The 22,869-nt window shown below is 46.4% G+C and overlaps 1 protein-coding gene across 1 annotated transcript in view; it reads left to right on the top strand.

Moving 5' to 3' along the window:
- Window positions 1-1,075: 1,075 nt before the first annotated feature.
- The window catches only part of FGD1 (FYVE, RhoGEF and PH domain containing 1), a 141,026-nt gene continuing 119,232 nt past the window's right edge, over window positions 1,076-22,869 (top strand). Inside the window, exon 1 of the mRNA XM_075324312.1 lies at window positions 1,076-1,939. Within this exon, the coding sequence (XP_075180427.1) occupies window positions 1,693-1,939 (247 nt within the window). The 5' untranslated portion in view covers window positions 1,076-1,692. The remainder of the gene's footprint in view (window positions 1,940-22,869) is intronic.

The following is a 22,869-nucleotide window of genomic DNA, read 5'->3' as shown; positions in this document are numbered from 1 at the left end:
AGTATTGTGCACCAATGACGGATCATCCTACCAAATTTGGCTCCAAGGTGGCACCTGCTACAATACGGGAACTTTTAGGGAAGGGGTTCAGGTTTCGGCACCAATATTGTGCACCAGTGACAGGTCATCCTTCTCAATTTGGCTCCAACGTGGCACCTTCTACAATTCGGGAACCTTTATTTAGGAAAGGGGTTCGAGTGCCGGCACCAGTATCTTGTCATCCTACCCAATTTGGCTCCAACGTGGCACCTGATACAATACGGGAACCTTTAGGAAAGGGTTTCGGGTGGCGGCAACAGTATTGTGCACCTGTGACAGGTCATCCTACCCAATTTGGCTCCAAGGTGGCACCTGCTACATTACGGGAACCTTTAGGAAAGGGGTTTGGGTGCCGGCACCAGTATTGTACACCAGTGACAACTCATCCTACCCAATTTGGCTCCAAGGTGGTACCTGCTACAATATGGGAACCTTTAGGAAAGGGCTTTAGGTGCAAGCACCAGTATTGTGCAACAGGGACAAGTCATCCTGCCCAATTTGGCTCCAAGGCTCGGGAACCTTTAGGAAAGGGGTTCGGGTGCCAGCACCAGTGTGTGCACCAGTGATGGGTCATTCTACCCAATTTGGCTCCAAGGTGGCACCTGCTACAATACGGGAACCTTTAGGAAAGGGATTGGGGTGCCGGCACTAGTATCGTGCACGAGTGACAGGTGGGGTGGGGTGGATGTAGCGGACAGAATATAAATGAGCCCCATGGCCGTAATTTGCTGCGTCCCCTGATCAATGAATTGTGGATCCATCAAGTGGAGCAGCGGCAGGTGTTAACCCTTTATATTGTCACGTCGTGGATGATTCTGAGCCTTTTTGTTTTTTCTTTTGTTTTTTTTTTTCCCCCATCCGATCTGAATTGACCCTGGGGCAAGACACCAGGGGTGTAGCCATCAAGGGGTTAAGGTGACAGGATGCAGCATAAGTCAATGAAGAATAAAAAAAGAAGCAAAGGACAGTATTCCAGGGAGATGGGGGGTGGGTAACGCACGCGAGAGGGGAAAATCCAGACCAGATTTTAAATGCATCTGACGTGAAATCCAACGGCAAGGAAAGAGAGTCAGATTTCACATACACAGAGAAGAAGGGGGGGAAAGAAAAAAAGGAAGAAGGAAAAGAAGGCAGGAAAGGTTTGTGGAAGCCAAAAAGCATCACTAGCCAAGGAAGGGAGAACAAAAGAAATGACACAGCGAGGTGGATAGGTAACACAAGGCATGATTGTGCGCCCAAGGGTGCTGCCACAACCGGCGGGTACCGGAGACGGACAGAAGCTGGATTTTGGGAATCGGTGCCGCAGAGGATTTAAGGACAGCGCAAGACGAGGAATTAATGCAAACGGGATAAGGCGATCAATCTGTTCCTTGCGGGGAATGATGAATTAGCAAATCAGGAGGATGGTGAACCATGGACAGAGCAGAGCCCCATCCTCTAATATGGGATTAGAGAAGATCCCATAGCCAGTCATACCGCAGTGTCTGCTCCATCGCACCTCGGATTACAAAAAAATACTGCAAGAGGGGAGGCGGATAAAGAAAAATCAAACATATGGAGATTTAGATCAAGATTTCGTCACGGCTCATCCGGCATAAGAGATATCATTGTGCAATAAGGGCACGTTCTCCCACCAATGCCTGGAGCCCCTCCATGTCTGTGCAGCCGGACCCCTCTCCTGGCATCCCCTATGGTCCGAGGGGAGAAGGTGAGCTGGCCTGCCCCCTCCACCCTCCAAACATGCAGGTAAACCGACCCCGGAGCACTGCCTACACCTATCCACCATCCAGCACCAGAGAGGAACCGGGCTCCTACGCCAAGCAATTCCAAGCCAGACGCTTCTCGTATCATATTGGGGGGGCTGCACCTGGTCCGGGCACCCCCGTACTCCAAAATGACGGTGAGTGCACAGAATATTAATGCATCATTTAAGGTTTTCTTCCATTGTATATATACACCAATATATGTGTCAAATGTTGCATTTTTTAATTCCTATGGGTTGCTCACAACACCACGTACTGGTGATGGGGGGTACTGCAGGTACATTAAAATTCACAAAAATGGTAATTGCCCTATATTGCCTTTTGGACGGTGCATTTTTTTTAAGGACGTTATGATTCTAATGATATTTCTGAAAAATGATGAACCGGTTCAGCTGGTAAGGCTGTCAGAATCGGAGCTATATGTAGGGTATAATGATAGGTACAGTATTGGTAGCCTAAATATACCCAAAAGGATGGATAAATTCCTCTTTCGAAAGAAGTGAGACCTGCCACCCTAGGTTGTGTTCAGTTGTTACCGTCATGGTGCGTATTTGTCAAGATTTTTCGAAATCGGGGCAAAATGCATCATTTTCAGGTATCCATGGGAGTAAGGGGCCTCCCGACATGTGAACACGGCCCTATTGGTGTAGCGTGCTGCATGCCAAAACAGTCTGTGTTTTACAGTCATTTGCCACTATTGTGTGGCACAGTATGTACCTGCATGGCACAGTATGTACCTGTGTGGCACAGTATCTACCTGTGTGGCATAGTATCTACCTGCAAGGCACAGTATCTACCTGCAAGGCACAGTATCTACCTGCGTGGCACAGTATCTACCTGCATGGCACAGTATCTACCTGTGTAGCACAGTATCTACTTGAGTGGCACAGTATCTACCTGTGTAGCACAGTATCTACCTGCATGGCATAGTATCTACCTGCGTGGCACAGTATCTACCTGTGTGGCACAGTATCTATCTGCGTGGCACAGTATCTACCTGTGTGGCACAGTATCTACCTGCGTGCCACTTTATCTACCTGAGTGGCACAGTATCTACCTGCAAGGCACAGTATCTACCTGAGTGGCACAGTATCTACCTGCAAGGCACAGTATCTACCTGTGTGGCACAGTATCTACCTGAGTGGCACAGTATCTACCTGCAAGGCACAGTATCTACCTGCGTGGCACAGTATCTACCTGTGTGGCACAGTATCTACTTGAGTGGCACAGTAACTACATGTGTAGCACAGTATCTACCTGCATGGCACAGTATCTACCTGCATGGCACAGTATCTACCTGCAAGGCACAGTATCTACCTGTGTGGCACAGTATCTACCTGCGTGCCACTTTATCTACCTGGGTGCCACAGTATCTACCTGCGTGGCACAGTATCTACCTGGGTGCCACAGTATCTACCTGTGTGGCACATTATCTACCTGGGTGCCACAGTATCTACCTGCATTGCACAGTATATACCTGTGTAGAACAGTATCTACCTGCCTGGCACAGTATCTACCTGCGTGGCACATTATCTACCTGCAAGGCACAGTATCTACCTGCATGGTTTTTGACAGATAAAACAATTTTATTAAAACTTTTAATCTGTAAAAATACATGTGGACAAATAATTTCATCACAAAACATGCAGCAAACGATTGAAAAGTGTGAACTTATCCTTAAGGTATAGTCAGACAGAGTGGCACCGCCATGGCCACGTTGCACGTCCTCACTGTCTTTAGCCTATTTTTGTTACATTGAGGTTTAGCAAATGGATTTTATGAATTTTTTTGATGGACTTGCCAAGACCAAAAATACTAAATTCACCCATTTTACACTATGGGATGGCAAATGGGGCAGTTGAATATACATTCTGTGCATTTTTAATAGAAACCTGGACAGATCTGGGAAGGTTTCGACCTCACATAATACCATAGTGGCAGGGGCGGACATATGATTGGTGCAACCTGTGCAGCCGCACAGGGGTCCAAGGGGTAAAGGGGCCCCAGATCACCTCCCAAGTAGGTGAAATATCATTGGTGCAACCTGTGCAGCCGAACAGGGGTCCAAGAGGTGGTCCAGACCACCTAAAAGTAGGTGAAATATCATTGGTGCAACCTGTGCAGCCATACAGGGGTCCAGGAGGTAAGGGGGTCCCAGATCACCTCCAAAGTAGGTGAAATATCATTGGTGCAACCTGTGCAGCTGTACAAGGGTCCACGAGGCCAGGGGGGCCCAGATCACCTCAAAAGTAGGTGAAATAGTGCATTTTAATGAGTTATTGGACTGAAAAGGGGCCAAATACTGTTCTTGCACAGGGGCCCTTTTCTATCTGGGTCTGCCAGTACATAGTAAGATATGTGCCCTTGGTGCCAGTAATGTAATTGGCACAATCTCGGGATGGTTTCTACAGACAGGCATTGAGACCTCAAATATGCCATTGCAAGAACTAGGCAAAGTTGCTGGCCGAGATCTCCGGACGCGGTCACATTCCAGATTGCATCATGCTATTCGACAAATTATATCACATCCACCCCCAGTACAAGGATTATATGCCCAAGCTGAAAAGGAAATCCTAATAATAAATAATGGTGGCCCCACACATGCCCCGTATGACCACCCGCAGGTTATACGACCATATCCTCACTCCGGTATTTATCAGGTCAGTCTTATAATCCATTAGATCAGGCAATGATTTTGGGTGAGAAGGGAACTTTTCTTCCCCCCGCTATAGATGACAGAACACCTGCATTTCCCACATGGGCCAAATACCTTCTCCGCGTTCCAATGTAAATAATAGCGACCATCTGCAGAGGAAACGTTTCCAGCAAATCCCTGACATTTTCCAACAGCAGAAAGACCCCAGATTTCCTCAGGTCGGAAAATATTGTTTTTCTAGGGGATTATCCAAATGACATGAGCCCGCCTGGAGATGCAAGATAAAAAGGTGACACTTTAATATTGAGTCGTCCGAAATTTGTGCCCGTTTCTGGGAAGTCTGGATGATATCCAATATGACCACTGCAGCAGTTCCTTCATGGGTTGCCATCATCCTTTCCGAGACCCCTACTTGTGATGTAACCTCATTAATAAGGCTATAACCAAAGGACGTGTACAACATATTTATGATATCTTGAGTCTCTAGCGTTTGAGAAGCCTACCACTGTACTATTGTATTCTCTGAAGGGCTCAAAGAATGCTTTCTGGCCTCAAAAGTTCCGGATGAAGATAGTCCCTTTTGGCCACCAATTCCAAGACCTTTTTGTTTACGAATGTGCACCACCGATATCAACAGGTTCATGAGATAGAGGTATTCCCACCTGGATGTGTCTGATAGGACCAATATGCACAATATTTATTCGTCCCTGAATGTGACCAGGAGGGATCAATAGATCTATAAGATCCTTCAGTTGGCATAAAAGTGGTATGGATTTGGTTGGGTAAGCAGTGATTTATCCCATATAATCCTGGCAACTCTAAACCAGACTTGAAGCTCCTATGGCCCCTTATTTAGCCTCTTTACCAGGCCCTCAACCATCAGATTACATGTATAGTATTGTGTCCTTGTATATGGAAGAAGGGTCTTTGGTCCACCAGTCCTAAAGTTCTTACCAACTGTGTAGTCCATTTCTACCTCAATGCCAGTAAAGGAGCAAACGTTGTGCCCATTGTTGTCCCCATATATCCTAATCTGTGGCAGCTGTCACAAATCTCAACTGGATCTTGATGTTTTGGAGAAGATTTTGTCTTTTTTACAGTTCACACCCCTAGATATGCCACCAAGCATAGCCCTATGAGACTTTAACCTACTATGGACAGTGGTATGGATTTCTTTGGGTAGACCGTGACTTAGCCCATGTAGTCCGGGCCACTCTAAACCAGACTTGAAGCTCATAAGACCCCCTATTTAACCTCTTTACCAGGCCCCCAACAATCACATTACATGTATAGTATTGTGTGCTTGTATATGGAAGAATGGTCTTTGTTCCACCAGCCCTAAATTCAATGCCACCTGTGTAGTCTATTTCTACGTCAATGCCAGTGGAGGAGAAAACGTTGTGCCCATTGTTGTCCCCATAAATTCCTAATCTGTGGCAGCTGTCACAAATCTCAACTGGATCTTGATGTTTTGTAGAAGATTTTGTCTTCTTAAAGTTCACACCCCTATATATGCCACCGAGCATAGCCCTATGAGACCCTTACCTGCCATAGACAGCGGTATGGATTTGTTTGAGTAGACGGTGACTTAACCCATTTAATCCGGGCAACTGTAAACCGGATTTGAAGCTCCTATGACCCCCTATTTAACCTCTTTACCAGTCCCATAGTATTGTGTACTCGTATATGGAAGAAGGGTCTTTGGTCCACTAGCCCTAAAGTTGATGCCACCTGTGTAGTCCATTTCTACCTCAATGCCAGTAGAGGAGCAAACGCCCATTGTTGTCCCCATAAAGTCCTAATCTGAAGCAGCTGTCACAAATCTCAACTGGATCTTGAAGTTTTGGAGAAGATTTTGTCTTCTTAAAGGTCACAACCCTAAATATATCACCGAGCATGAGATCTTTACCTACTATGGACAGTGGTACATTCACTTTCACTTTATACTATTGGGATTTCCTCCTTTAATTAAATATAAAGGTTTTCACACAAGAACCATCCAGCGACAATCAATATTGTGTCGTAAGCTGCCATCTCATCAGCTATCATCTTTTCTGGCCACATCTGTTTCCTTGCTTTTACTATAATTGCCTTCTATCCTGCACCCCGGGGTATTCACGTTGCCCCCACGTCAATCTGTAGGCTTGCGGCTTGTGATATCTGTGCAATCTACGGTGAGTTGCTGTATAAATACGTGACAAGTCATCTGTGTCAAGGAGACGGTCCTCGTTCAGAGCTGCATTGTTCAGGCCGCGCCGTGTTTATACAGCGTGGGCTGGAAACATCTGGACAAGGAGTCAGCAAACCCGCTGGAGTAAGGATTTCTGGTCTCTTGTGGTCTACGCCAAGCCCAGACACTGCAGGAAGATGTGGCAGCTCTCCACCGAGCCGGCCTGTGGGTGAGACGTCTCTTTCAGTAACTTTTAGGACCAGGATTTGACGTCAAGAAACAAGGCCGTTTCTGTACGTGTCTTATGTGGCTATTAACTGAAGGCGTTTTACTGATTTCCGAGTCTGGTTTCTTTAACACCTAGTGGTCAGGGAAAGCTGCGTGTGGCCAAATGAATGGTCAACCATGTAACATCTGGTCACTTTGGCTAAAAGAGTAGACTTTCGAGTGAAGGATTCCCCTCGATGATGCCCCAAAGCCTTCAAGGTCCTAATGGAACAACACCTTTACAGAAGCTGTACAGCATATTAACAAAAAAGTAAAGCTGACCATACCCATGAGACAACGGTTGGTCAAACATTCATTCAATAAACAGCTATCTCTAAAGCCTTCCAGATACACGAGTGGTCAACTTGGTAGAGCTTTCATGTGTTTTCAAAGCGGAGAGCCGCTGGCAATGGCTTATCTCCCCCGAACCCAAGAGGATTGGGTGGTGGAACTCGAACTGCTCAAACCTTCTCTCTTCCGAAAGGTAGGGAGGCCTCCATGCATATCAGATGGTCAGCTGGTTTCCATGAAAATGGGATTTGGGCAGACTTTCATCCCATTTTGATACCTAGTTCTCATCTCTGCTTCCAAATTCAAGCTAGTGCACACAGTGTCTGCACCTACTGTTGGGTATATACGCTCTTGGGGTATACACACAACAGTGGGCTCCGTCTGGATGGATGCCATCACTTCTGTCCAAAATAGGGACCCATTGCAAAAAACCTATATCATACAGAGCTTTAAGTACACAGCCCTAAAAAATAATTGTCATCCTCTGGACAACCCTTTAACGGTAGAAGGGTTCTCCCTACACTTGTGACAATCCTTAATTCTCAGGAGACTCCCCCAGGTTTGCGACCTGTGTGGAGAAAACCTGGCAGTAGGTGTTTTGGGGGGGGTTTCAGCAGCACTGCCACAGGTGAAATCGATCATTGCGTGGTGATCATTCAATTCATCGAGATGCCTGTATAAGATGATCAAACTTGACTATCTAGAAAAAGTAAAAGTTCTATGAAGGCTTCTGGAGGATCAGAGGGATCATTAACGACCCTCTAGGGCAAGAGACCACTCTTTAGGTTGACAGAGATAATGATCCAAAATCGGGTTTTCAAGATGGTAGATGTGGACCAACTGCACCAAGGGGCCTGGCTTACCTTGGAGAGGCATAACTAAGCGACTGCCTCGTCTTCACTAAAGCCTCTGATGGTGAGGTTAGGCTTGTGCTGGAAGGTAGCCAGGTACTCCTCAGGGCAGTCCCCGGTTCTGTGGCAGCTAAGCCCAGGGATCAGTAAAGCAGATACAGACTGGATACAGGCAAGACAGCTTGAACAGACTGGCAGGCAGGTACTGGCAGGACTTTTGGTACAGACTGGACGGCACAAACTGGCTAGACAGCTGGTAAAGACTGGACCAGAGGTACTGGCTGAACGACTGCTACAGACTTGGACGGCAGTTACAGACTGGATGGCAATGACTGGTTGGACAGCTGGTGCAGACTGGTACAAGAATACAGGACGGGAACGGACATTGGAACTCAGGTACAGAAACACAGGATAGGTACACAGGACAAGCACAGGTTATCGGGGACCTGAAAACTAGCAAAATTCAGCAGAATGCATACATTGCTCAGGCACCTCCCCAATGTGGAGAGTGCCTTAATTACCATAGGCTGAGAGGCACTTCCAGACTAAGAGCGCTACCCAATTAAGAAGAGGGTTCGTGCCCTAAGCACATTCCTGGGAGTGGCTTGTGCAGGCCCCGGAAGCAGGCAGTTGGAGATACCGCAGAGCGACCTGGATAGTGAGTGCGTCGGTGACCCTGCCGGGTGAAGGAATCGAGAAAGCACAGGGACACTGGCACCAGCATTGCACGGATTAATTAAAATGTGTTTTCCAAATTGGACAGGCCCTTTTACTTTTCATTCAGTTGCTTCTTAGTACTAATAACATCGCTTTGGAGACAGTTTTTAAAGAAGTTTTCCAATAAAACGTTTTTTAGCTTCGCTGGAGCAGCGGAGGGTGACACTGATTATATTGATTTACCTAAAGCAAGTCAATGGGGATAAAAACAAAATAAATAAAAGGCTAATGGAAAAGCCCTTTAAGTACAGTATATTTTTGGATTGTGGTCGAAATTAGGAAGGAAACCAATGCAAAACTCAGGAAGATTATACAGAACTCCCTGCAGTGCTGACTACTAAGAACCCAACCGCCCACATAAGAGCACGAGCGGTCACACAGGGAGGCAGCCGCAGCCTGAACGAGCATCAGTCGCATCTTCCATTTCAGAATATCTGTAAAATACCTTTTGGAGAAAAATATGTCAGTAATAGAGCAAAACCTATCAGATACATCTGGAATCCCAATGCTGAAATTATATTGACGCAAGGAGATTGCTGCAGGCATCACCGACTGTCATGGCGGCGTCAGGATCTGTGCAAACTACAGATATTTGTACTCTGCCTGCTAACTTCTCTGATGTCTGTGATCAGCGTAGGAAGACTTGGGCGTTGACCCACAGGATTGTAGTTCATAGGCAGGCTAGCAATACTTAATCTCTGCTGGTCTGCTTGTTAATCTCCTTTGGTCACATGCTGTGGGAGAGCCAGTCATATTCACTCCCCTCCTATATATGCTGGCTTGGACACTTCCATTGGTGCCAGCTATAGTTTATCTATACTAGTATAGAGAGGTGGTTGTTGTGCATTATTGCTGTGAGCAGTTGTCGTGTTAACCCTTGTTGTCCTTTTGTTGCTGCCTAGCTTCACTTGATTTTCTCTTTAGTTTCTTACTGTTTGTTCCTGTTAGTTTGTAGTGTGTTTCAGTTTCTCTTTTTCCCTGTCTACATCTGTTTCCATCAAACTCCTGCCCCTAGTGTGATATTAACTTCTGTTGTCCTTTTGTTGCTGCCTAGCTTCACTTGATTTTCTCTTTAGTTTCTTACTGTTTGTTCCTGTTAGTTTATAGTATGTTTCAATTTCTCTTTTTCCCTGTCTGTCTACATCTGTTTCCATCAAACTCCTGCCTTCCCTAGTGTGATGTTAACCTTTGTTGTCCCTTTGTTGCTGCCTTCCTACTCTTGATTTTATTTTCAGTTTCTCACTGTTTGTTCCTGTTAGTTTGTAGTGTGTTTCAGTTTCTCTTTTTCCCTGTCTGTCTACATCTGTTTCCATCAAAGTCCTGCCCCTAGTGTGATGTTAACTTTTGTTGTCCTTTTGTTGCTGTCTAGCTTCCCTTGCTTTTCTCTTTAGTTTCTTACTGTTTGTTCCTGTGAGTTTGCAGTGTGTCTGTGTTTCTCTTTTTTCCTGTCTGTCTACATCTGTGTTTCCATCAAACTCCTGCCCCTAGTGTGATGTTAACCTTTGTTGTCCTTTTGTTGCTTCTTTCCTTCTCTTGATTTTCTCTTTAGTTTCTGTTGTGAATGTCAGTTTTGCTTTGGCTGCTGTGGGGCTCCCTCTTGTGGCCAGGAATGGTTTGGTCAGAGACCAGGTGTGTTGAGCTATGGGCATTTCCATTGCTAACTCTCTGCCTATTTAAACCCTGATCTGATAGCAGGCTATGCCGGATGTCAGTTGTTCCTTGTTCACCAGCCTGCTTCATCCTGCTCCAGATCACATCTACCTCAGATAAGTGCTTTGCTCTTTATTTGTTGTTTGGTTCTTTTACTCTTATCTGAGTTTGTCATTTACTGTGGTTGTTTTCAGTTTATTTGCATGCAAGGATCTTCCCTCTCAGTTGCTTAGCTGGGAAGCTCCCTGCAGCTATGTTTTGGAGTATTGCTCCTATAAGTCCATGTGTTTGTTGCTCCTTGTATTTTTAATGGTTCCTGCTTTCTGTTCATTGGTATCACAAGAGCGCCTGGTATAGGACGGAGTTCAGATCTAGTGATCTGAGGGCCTTTTTGTACTATCAGGTTTTTGGATTTTTGTAGGGTTTTTCTCTGGCCACCATCAGTCCCTTACCTATCCTGTCCTATTTAGTCAGTAGGGCCTCACCTTTTGCTAATCCTATCATCTATCTGTGTATTGTGTTTTCCTATATCCCCGCAGTCTTTGAATGTGGGGGGCTTGCTACTCTTTATCTATTTTCTGAGGCAGAGAGTTATTCATCTTTCCTTCCTTTAGGATAGTTAGTTCTCCGGCTGGGTTCGCGGTGCACAGGATGTTAGTTCACCCCTCGGCTACTTCTAGTGTTGATGGTTAGTAAGGGGATGGCGGCCAGATTAGTTGCCAATGCTCTTGTCACCTTTTACCAGTGATTTATGGTGGTCTTCCATGGTTCTGGATCATAACACGTTTCTTATTGTTTGTTCCTGTGAGTTTGCAGTGTGTCTGAGTTTCTCTTCTTCCCTTTCTGTGTACATCTGTGTTTCCATCAACTGCCCCTAGTGTGATGTTAACCTTTATTGTCCTTTTGTTGCTGCCTTCCTTCTCTTGCTTTTCTCTTTAGTTTCTTACTGTTGTTCCTGTGAGTTTGTAGTGTGTCTGAGTTTCTCTTTTTCCCTGTCTGTCTACATCTGTGTTTCCATCAAATGCCCCTAGTGTGATGTTAACCTTTATTGTCCTTTTGTTGCTTCCTTCCTTCTCTTGCTTTTCTCTTTAGTTTCTTACTGTTGTTCCTGTGAGTTTGTAGTGTGTCTGAGTTTCTCTTTTTCCCTGTCTGTCTATATCTGTGTTTCCATCAAACTCCTGCCCCTAGTGTGATGGAAACATCATACTAAGGGCAGGAGTGTGATGGAAATACAGATGTGGGGGTGAACAGATTAGCTGGTCAGGATAACAGCCAGGCACAAGACTCAGGGCTCTCCACCATTAGGGGTAATACTGAGGACAGGGATAGAGGGAGAGTATAGGAGTCCCCTGTCCCTCGCTATCCTGCAGTCACATCGAGAACAGTATTACAGCTGGAGATAATACAAAGCGGCACTGCAGTAGTGCGCCGAGTCTATATCCCTGTTTAGACCTAGTTATAGTCATATTTCTCACATCTCCTATGCCTATTATGCAGTGTCTATAGCCGGGCACAGTAGTAAAGCTTCCATTCATATGATTTCAGATGATTAAAGGAGCACGTGCTGGCACGGGCAGAGCCGGGCAGGCGGCCGTGTGTAGTGTGCTCGCTGACGCGCACATATCCACGAGCTGCCCTGTAATTTTCGCCTTCTATTTTGGGAACGTATGCTTTCTCCCCCCTCAGGGGAACGATTTGGCTTTCATTTATTTGCTTTGATTTTAAAGCCTCAGCAGCCAAGGCTGAAATAGAGGAGACGCGATTATACGAAGAATCGCCACGCTGTGTTCCCGTAAATAGCAGCGATTTTGTGTCTTTTTGGTGCAAGGACATTCTTAGCCTCTCCTGCTGTGGGGCTCAGATTGATCTCCGAAACGATGAGGCTGAGGCCCCCGTTTTAAAGAAATCGCACTCTTAATTGAATACCATGCTGTATGGATTGCATCAGATATATGTCCCAGCTCTCGGGAACCTGGCCCAGTCTTGGCGAAGTGGCTGTTCTCTCCATTCACTTGTATAGAAGTTCTGGTTGGGCTTCTTTTTTTTTCAAAACTCCCATAGAAGTCAATGGTGCTGCATGAAACGAAGTCATGCTTGTGTCTCTCTCTCCATTCACTTCAATGGCGGTTTCACTTGTCCGCTTTTTTCAGAACTCCCATAGAAGCGGTCCGATTACAGGTACCTGCACCAATTGGTTGACTGGCTGGACGCCGCTCCATCTATTCACTATGGCGTTGCTGGAAAAAAAACTGTGCACAAAGCTTAGCAGCTCCATGAGGACGAATGGAGCGGCAGACAAGCATGGGCACCGCCGCTCCATTCTAATGCCAATGGGTACTGATACTGCAACATTATAGCATCCACAAGGATCTTCCAAACCAGGGGTATAACTGATACAAGGGCATATGTCCCAGGTGGTGGGTGTCAGGAGCCCGGCCTACAAGGGCGATGGATACAGCAAACTGTCGGGTATTCCTAGCACATTTATGGCATTTCCATAGGGTGATATATGTCCCAGTTCTCGAGAAAATGGCCCAGTTTTGGCGAGGTGGCTGCACATTGGGCGGCTCTCTCCATTCACTTCTATAGACGTTCTGGTTAGGCTTCTTTTTTTTCAAAACTCTCATAGAAGTCAATGTAGCTTCACGAAATGGGGTCATGCGTCGCTCTCTCCATTCACGTCAATGGGGGTTTCACTTGTCTGTTTTTTTCAGAACTCCCATAGAAACGGTCCGATAACAGGGACCTGCACCAATCAGTTGACTGCCTGGATGCAAGTTCATCTATTCACTATGGTGTTGCTGGAAAAAACTGTGCTGAAAGCTTAGCAGCCCCATGGGGATGAATGGAGCGGCAGACGAGCATGGGCACCGCTGCTCCATTCTAAAAGTGCTACGTTCTGCCGACGGGTGCGGGTCCCTGCGCTCAAATTCCCACCGATTATTAAGATACCTTCTATCGCATGGATAGATGATAACATGGTTTTACATGACAACCCCTCTAATGGAGAGCGATGCGATTGTTCACTGACAGGAACACAAACTGAGGGCCATGTTCTCGAGACACAAGGGTGAGACCTGCATCTATCAGGTATTTATGGTAACTCATGTGGATATACCATAACTTTCTGGTACGGGAATACCCCTTTAAGGAAAGCCTAGTCATGGCTCTGCCATAACTGTCTGATATGGGAATACCCCTTTAAGGAAAACCTAGTCATGTCTCTGCCATAACTGTCTGATATGGGAATACCTCTTTAAGGAAAATCTAGTCATGACTCTGCCATAACTGTCTGATATAGTAATACCTCTTTAAGGAAAACCTAGTCATTGCTCTTCCTATACCTGTGACCAGTGTGGGCCTGAAGCAGAAGGGGCTCGTTCCCTTTGCTATTAGAGGGCCATATTGATGCAGGACTTGTAACAAGATGGTGGAGAAATGGGCTTAAGGATCATGGTAGGGGGTAGTAAACGTCTAGGACATAAGAGCCTGACAGTTAAGCGTTTCCCTGTATGGGGGAGTCGGGCTGACCGCTATCACTTGTGTATGAGGGGCTTCATGGGCCTAGTCTGCTGGTCAGGATAGGCCTGGTGGCCATCGTTAGGGGCATACATTTGTGCCACTCATAACCGCAGTGACATATTCGTCCAGTCTGGCACATATTCCCCATGTATCTTACTAGCAGATAAGCACGGAGCCCCCCTCATTAGTTTTCTAGGAGATGTGTGTAAACCCGCCAGCACTTGCTCTGTCATTTACTTACCATGGTTTCCATGGAAACTGAGGAGAAAGCTCCAGGATTTCTATCGACTCAAGGCCGCGATCCCAAATATCTGCCACCAGGATTTATGAGATGTCATGGAGGATGTCACTGGCGGTCTCAATTAGACAGACAGTGCTCTATATAATGATGTCCATATAGCAAGGAGAGCGCACATATATGTACAGTGCTGGCCATGCAGAGCGCACTACTCCAGCAAGCACATCCCATTATTTGGGGGGTTATAATTGCGGTATTATGTAGAAATATGACAATACTGTGCGAATGTTTCAAGGGAGTATTTTTAGGTTACTGCATGTTATTGATATGCTGTGTATGGCGGTATTATTTTGTCACTATATGGAAGTATTATGTGGTCAATATATGCAATATTATGTGAACACTATACTTTTTGTGATTGTATAGAGGTATTATTATTATCATTATTATTATAACATTGTATAGTGGTATTAATATTATCATTATTATTATTACTTTTTGTTGAATTACAATGACTGATAACACATCTATATGAAGAAGATAACTCAGGATCCATCAATCCTAATAGCAAATGTCACAGCTCACCTCCTCCTCCTGTATAATGAGTGATAACACCTCTATATACAGTAGATAACACAGGATCTACCATTCACAATAGATGATGTCATAGCTCACCTCCTCCTCCTGTATAATGAGTGATAACACCTCCATATACAGTGGATAACAAAGGATCTACCATTCACAATAGATGATGTCACAGCTCACCTGCTCCTTCTGTACAATAACTGATAGCACCTCTATATACGAGCAAATAACATAGGATCCTGTTATGAACTGGTAACCGTGGACGATCACAAAAAATCCTATTAATCAGGAAAAAACAATAACCACAAGAGTAGTTGGAAACTAAGCTAACCGCAATCCCCTATCTATCGGACAACACTAGAAGTAGTAGTGGGATGTTCCTAACACACCTAGACACCTCGTCGCTGCTGGAGAAACGTGCTACACCTCAAAGATAGAAATGAGGAATCCTAACTTGCCTCGGAGCAGTCCCCAAAGGAATAGCAAGCCCCCAACATGTAACAATAGTGATGTAAGAAAACACAATACACAGATAGAAAATATAGATTAGAAAAAAGTGAGATCCGACTTACTAGATACAACAGGACAGGAAAGATAACTGATTGCAGCCAGAAAAAAACCCTGCAAAAAATACCAAACTCCTGATGAAAAAAAAATCCCTAAGACCACACGGTCTTTCCCCCGCTATATTAGATACCCTTGTGCCAGACACTTTAAAAAGAGCTGCAGATATAATGGGAAGGAACAAAATCACAGAACAAACAATATTCTAAAGTGCAAAGAATCAAAATCAGAACAGGGAAAAACTCCCTTTCTTGCTGGATGAACTGCCCACCAGAGGGAGCTGCACACTAGCACCCACTTGGATGATATTCACAACAGGATCCACTATGCACAATAGGTGATATCATAGCTCACCTCCTCCCCCTCCTGTAGAATGACTGATAACACCTCTATATACAGCTGATAACACAGACTCTACCATTCAGAAAAGGTGATTTCACAGCTCACCTCCTCCCTCTCCTGTACAATGACTGATAACACCTCTATATCAAGTAGATAACACAAGAGACAGGACCCATTACTAGGTGATGTTGTGCCGGCCCTGCAGCGGTTGAATCGCTTGAATCCGGGGGTTGCTGTGGCTTGAGGGTCTCTGGACCCGGGGGCTCACGGCCACTTCAAATATAAAGGGGGTATTTACAGGGGATAAGAGTTTGTGACGACACCCGTGGTTCGCGGTAAGGGGAGTACCGCCGCTGCCGATGGGAGTACCCAGGGGGAGATGGAGTGGGGCAGCCAGATGACGTTCCCTCCATGGGTAGGGGATGCCCCGACACTCTGGATGATGGAGGTGTAGGGGAGCATAGTGCAGGTTGGACGCAGGGGAGGACAGCATACTCACTCAGGCAGTGTTGGTAGTGATATGACCACAATGCAGACTCTGACACAGAAGTAAACCAAGTCTCTGGGTGCCGCTGCCACTTCAGGGGAGCCCGTCCGGGAGTTCGCTCCCTTTGGTTTTGCTGATGGTCTGTACATTGCTTCCATGCACTGTATTTTAGATGTTCTGAGTGACCCCTCTGCTTGAAGCTGTCGGGGTCCCGCCCCCCACTGTTAAGTAGGGGAGCTGTGCTCTCGATGGCTGACACTTGGGATTTCTGTAGGCCGCATAAGTTGGAAAGCCCTATACCCCTCTTTGTGTTGATGCATTCGATCTCTGAGCTCTTGGGGAAAGTTCATGAAGAGACTATCCTCCACAGGTTAATTATCAGGTTGCGTGAAGCTACTCCCTGATCTAGGATCCAGTACCCCGCCGTGCTCGGTACCGGTTTGGTTACTAGGTACTTCGGTGCAGACCGTTCCCCAAAACTATGCATGGCACCTTTCTCCAATACCCTGCAACCGAGTCTCCGACTCCTTCAGTCCCAGACCACCATCCGCAGCGTAGTCAAAAGGAGCCTCAACTTCCAGCTCCTCACTCTTTGGGAGCTACTACTGCACTTCTCTCGGAAGCTGCTACTCCCAGCTCCTCACTGTCTTGGAGCTACTTCTGTTCTCACTCTAAGCTCTGCTCTCCACTTCCTCTCTCTGACTTCCTCCCTCCCACCAGTCTGCCTGACCCCTAGGCGAGTGGCCCTGTTCCAGCTAGACCACCCACTGGAGTGCCTGACAGAGTGTGGTGTGAGGTGTGACTAGGATTTGCATGCTGATGGAGCAATACCAATGGTTGGGATCCCAGAACCATGGGGGGTTGAGTCCTGCACCAGAAGGAAAGGAGTGCAGTACCCTGTGACACCCTGACTAGTTCAGGGGTGTCACATTCCCCCTTGGTTAAACGTAGCTTGTCCCTGAGCTACAGGACACCCAGAGGTTTATTTTGTTTTAACTGAAAGAGAAAAAAGGTAACATTTTTAATTTAAGAATTTCTCATCCCACACAGGGGAGGCACATCACGTAAACGTTGCATAAAACTCTCAGAGTTCACATTCATAAGAACCATGGGAACGCTACCGGTTGTAGCAGTAGTCGGTGCGTAGCCTCTTCCTGCAACAGTCCATTCCTATTGTCACTCTCCCTTCAACTTACCACCCAAACAACCTGTATCCCCCGGTTCCTTGTGACGGCATTGAAGTCCTGGAGGTGTAAAAGACGACTCTGGTGGGCACACGAGGCGCAACTATATACAATACCACAAGTTCGAGCTGGCTGCTACCAGTCCCGCAGCCATGGTCCATGTTAATTAGCAAAAAAATGAAACAGGGTCCATGCACTAGGTGCAAACTGCAAATCAGGTGAGGTACTCAGGTAATTGGCATTTTTCAAGTATGGGTAATCAATCAACATTTTCAACATTTCACATCAACATTAGCAGCATAGAAACCTAAACTTTATACATAGGGTAGCCGGGTTCCGCTACCATTAATGCTGGTAATTTATCGTGGAGGCTGGCATGACCTTTTCATCAATTATAACATACCAGCCCCGTTCTCCACAGTGTCGACAATAAGACACCATGTCTCCTGGCTCTAGGTTGCGGCCCGGGGGTCCCTTTCGGAGGTGGTCCTCCACGCCTCTCTGGGAGACGAACACCCCAGCCGTGAGGCCCGCTTCCACAATAAACCCCCATCCTTTAACGGGGTCGAATCGCTCCACGCGGCCCTCTGACCCGGTAGGTGGCGTTCCTCAGGTGCTGTTTCTCTTTGTTAGTTCTGGCAGCAATCTCCCACTGTCTCTGCTGGTGATCCCTAGATGCAGCCGTTGCTGCTCTCTTTCCCAGTAGGGGGCGTCGGCGTCCGGCCTCGCCTCCCTTACGGGAACAGGTTGCAAATGGACTCCTGCGGCCTCTATATACAGTAGCTAATACAGGGCCCACCAGTAATAAGTTATGTCACAGCTCACCTGCTCCTCCCCCTGTACAGTGACAGACAACACCTCTATATTCAGCATTGAATGGCAGCATTGTTTAAGTATTGTGGCAGTACTATAAGGACACTATGGTAGTAATATTTGTACACTGTATGGCGTTACTAATTACAGATTATTTGGCAGTAATAATTTATTTTCTATAAAACTGACAATAAGGCTATGTGTCCACGGTAGAATGTTGCTGCGGATTTTTCTGCATGAAAATCCGCGACTTTCGCGGCAAATCCGCACCTTTTTTTTGCCGTGGATTTACCGCGGATTTACCGCGGAATTGCCGCGGATTTTGATGCGGATTTTTTTTTTTCCCCATTCTACAGCCAAAATCCGGATCAAAATCCGCAACAATAATTGACATGCTGCAGATTTTTCCGGATCAAAATCCGCGGCAAATCCGCCACGGAAAAATCCGCAGCATGGACACAGCATTTCCAAAATGCCATTGAAATGGCTTGGAAGTGCCGCTGCTGCAGATTTTCGGAAAATCCGCGGCTTTTCCGCGAGAAATCCGCGGCAAAATCCGCGCATTTTCCGCAGCGTGGGCACATAGCCTAAGGGGTACTTTGCGCACTACGACATCGCAGCTGCGATGTCAATGGGGTCAAATCGAGAGTGACGCACATCCGGCGTCGCAGTCGATATCGTAGTGTGTAAATCCTTTTTGATACGATTAACGAGCGCAAAAACGTCGAAATCGTATCATCGGTGTAGCCTCGGTCATTTCCATAATTTCGGAAGAACCGATGTTACGATGTTGTTCCTCGCTCCTGCGGCAGCGCACATCGCTGTGTGTGAAGCCGCAGGAGCGAGGAACATCTCCTGCCTGCGTCCTGCGGCTCACGCTGGCTATGCGGAAGGAAGGAGGTGGGCTGGATGTTTATGTCCCGCTCATCTCCGCCCCTCCGCTTCTATTGGCCGCCTGCCGTGTGACGTCGCTATGACACCGCACAACCCGCCCCCTTAATAAGGAGGCGGTTCGCCGGCCAGAGCGACGTCGCAGGGCAGGTGAGTGCATGTGAAGCTGCCGTAGCGATAATGTTCGCAACGCCGGCTATCACCATGATATCGCTTCTGCGACGGGGGCGGGGACTATCGCGCTCGGCATCGCAGCATCGGCTTGCGATGTCGTAGTGTGCAAAGCCCGCCTAACAGTGATACTTAGGACCCTCATTTTCCTATGGTATTGGGTAAGGCTAGTTTCACACTTGCGTTGTGCGGCAACGCATCCATCGCATTGCTTTGTGTGACGGATGTAACAGATGCGTTGCATATAGTGGCACTACTGATGTGACGGATCTTGCAAAACAATGGAATCCTTTGTAGCTTTTTTTCAACAATTTACTCAATTGAGCATGCGCAGTTGTGTAAAGATGGATCCGTCACAGGAATCCATCAAATGACGGATTCCGCCAGATTCCGCCACCATAGGCCTCCATTATAAAAATGACGGACGCTGACGGAATCCAACACATTGCGTTTTTTTGACGCTCTGGGAAGCGCAGAAAAACGCTACATGCTGCGTTCTTTCCGCCCCCAGGCGGATGCAACGCAGCGTCGGCCGGCGGATGCCACACAGGACCATCAGTCGCAATGCGTCGTCCATACAAGTCTATGGGAAGCAGCGGAATCCGTTAACGGATTGCGCTGTTTTCCAAAATGCACATTTTTAAAGGGAGCGGTCATCACACTATTACATATTGGGTTAGCACTTTACTGGTATTTGGCGGTAGAACGTATTAAATCATTATTAGATAACGGCACATAACCGCTGCAAATTTCACTTTCCCACAGTATAACAAAGGAGTAAAATCTGTGTATGTGACAATCAGATAAGCTGTGGGGCTGTGTATGGTGAATATCAATCTGATCCTGCCAGATACGGCAGATACCACATTATTTTACAGTTTGTTTCATCTCCAGATAAAAGACAATGGAGCAGTTGCCTTTGTCAGATTAAAGGAAGTCAGGCTCCGGCTCCGCGCAGCAGATGCGCAGGGATTTAACTACTTCTACGCTTGACAATGCGGAAGGAACTTCTGCAATAATTGGTCGTGATCAAACAAGCACAGCTTTACTAGACATACCAACAATGCGTTAGCGGAGATATGAGAGATACCGCTAAAGATGAGCCCCATAACTTCCCCATCTGTAGAGGTGACCCCTATAGAGGAGTCCCCATAATTAAATTACCCCTCACTGGGACTTAAACTACGGTTAATCTATAGACGTGACCCCTAATTTACAGATGGACTTCCATAACTGTGTGTGACACCATACATGCCTCAACCTAAGGAGCAACCTGCTGATCAGCTGATAGCTGGGGTGGGTTTTCATACCTGTCCGTCCTCCCCCTATCTGTTAAATATGCTAATTCTATTATAGAATCGTTTTACTAAGTGACTAAAAGGATCTTGTGCTGATGTCATACCCATGTGACTAGAAGGGGCGGGGCCTCAGCCAACATAGCTGATACCAGGAAGCAACATTATTTTTCTGTTGGCTGAGGTCCCGCCACTTCTGGTCACATGGGTATGACATCAGCACAGGTCCTTCTAGTCACTTAGTAAAACGATTCTATAATAGAATTAGCATAAATAACAGATAGGAGGAGGAACAACAGACAGGGGGGCGGGAATCACTATGAATCCCCAGCTATCAGCTGATCGGCAGCTTCTATCATTCAAAAAGCTGCTCATTTTACAAACTTTACTTGCTTGTGTTTCAAAACCTATACATCCTAGCTGACAACTAAAGGTATATATAGAATCAGCCTGATAGTGCCAGTATAGCACTGGCTTTAGGTTATATAGGAAAATCTTTGTGATTGGTGCACTTTAATAGTGCCATAGATGTGCCCCCCATAAGTGCCTTATCCACAGATGATCTCCCAAAGTGCCCTCGCACAGATGTGCCCTTGTTAAGGCCTTATTCACACGTGAGGCCCAAAAATGCCCATCCACATCTATAAATGCATCATAAGTGCCTAAACCACAAATGAGTTAGGGGCCATAACTTCTTCATTCATTGGGGTGACCTATTTAGTGCCTCGGCCACATGTGAGCCCCTATAGCTGCTTCATCCATATATGTGACCCCATAAGTGCCAAAGCCACATGTCATCCCCCCATAACTTTCTCATCCATAGGTTTGACACCATAAGTACCAAAGCCACATATCAACCCCCCATAACTGTCTCATCCCTAGGTGTCAAAACTACAGTTCCCTTAACTGCTTCTTGCATTGGTGAGACCCAATAAGTGCAGTGCACAGTCACAGGTGAGCCCTATAAATGTCTCATCCACAGGTGTACCCTTCTAAGTGCCTCGTGATGTGCCTGCATAAGTGTCTTATCATAGGTGAACCCCAAAATTGGCCATCCACAGATGGGGACCCTCAAGTGATTCATCTATAACTTTTCTGCCCCCTCAAGTGCCTCATCTAAAACTATGGAAAAGTGTTCAAGAGCCTCAGCTTTAAATGTTCTACCTTAAAGGGGTTGGGTGGTAAATAATGTAGATGGCACAAGATTGGTGATAACGGTATGATCAATGGAGATCCGATCGTTTGATCCCCCACAAGGTTCACAAGACCAGTGGGAATAAAACGGTAGTGAGCATGTGCGGCCACTGTTCTATTCTCTGATTGCACATGCTCAGTTCCACTGTTCTATTCTCTGGTCACACATACTCAGTACCACTGTTGTATTGTTTGGTTGCACATGCTCAGTACCACTGTTCTATTCTCTGGCTGCACATGCTCAGTACCACTGGTCTATTCTCTGGTTGCACATGCTCAGTACCACTGTTCTAGTCTCTGGTCGCACATGCTCAGTACCATAAAAATAATAATAATATTTTTTCACTTATATAGCGCCATTCATTCCATAGCGCTTTACATACATTGGCAACACTGTCCCCATTGGGGCTCACAATCTAAGGTCCCTATCTGTATGTCTTTGGAGTGTGGGAGGAAACCAGAGTACCTAGAGGAAACCCACACAAACACGGGGAGAACATACAATCTCTTTGCAGATGTTGTCCTTGGTGGGATTTGAACCCAGCACCCCAGTACTGCAAGACTGTAGTGCTAACCACTGAGCCACCGTACCACTGTTCTATTCTCTGGTCTCACATGGTCGGTACCACTGTTCTATTCTCTGGTTGCACATGCTCAGTACCACTGTTCTATTCTCTGGTCACACATGCTTAGTAACCAGTGTTCTATTCTCTGGTCGCACCTGCTCAGTACCACTGTTCTATTCTCTGGTCGCACATGCTCAGTACCACTGTTCTATTCTCTGGTCGCACATGCTTAGTAACCAGTGTTCTATTCTCTGGTCGCACATGCTCAGTACCACTGTTCTATTCTCTGGTCGCACATGCTCAGTACCACTGTTCTAGTCTCCGGTCGCACATGCTCAGTAACCAGTGTTCTATTCTCTAGTCGCACATGCTCAGTACCACTGTTCTAGTCTCTGGTCGCATATGCTCAGTACCACTGTTCTATTCTGCGGTCGCACATACTCAGTACCACTGTTCTAGTCTCTGGTTGCACATGCTCAGTACCACTGTTCTATTCTCTGGTCGCACATGCTCAGTACCACTGTTCTATTCTCTAGTTGCACATGCTCAGTATTATTGCACTGACACAAGTGACTCTTGTGACCCAATTTTAGGGATTTTGGAGGTCTCTGCA

Source organism: Anomaloglossus baeobatrachus, chromosome 9, assembly GCF_048569485.1.
Source record: "Anomaloglossus baeobatrachus isolate aAnoBae1 chromosome 9, aAnoBae1.hap1, whole genome shotgun sequence".
NCBI lineage: Eukaryota > Metazoa > Chordata > Amphibia > Anura > Aromobatidae > Anomaloglossus > Anomaloglossus baeobatrachus.
The sequence above is the reverse complement of the archived record's forward strand: the minus strand, read 5'-3'. Positions and strand labels throughout refer to the sequence as shown.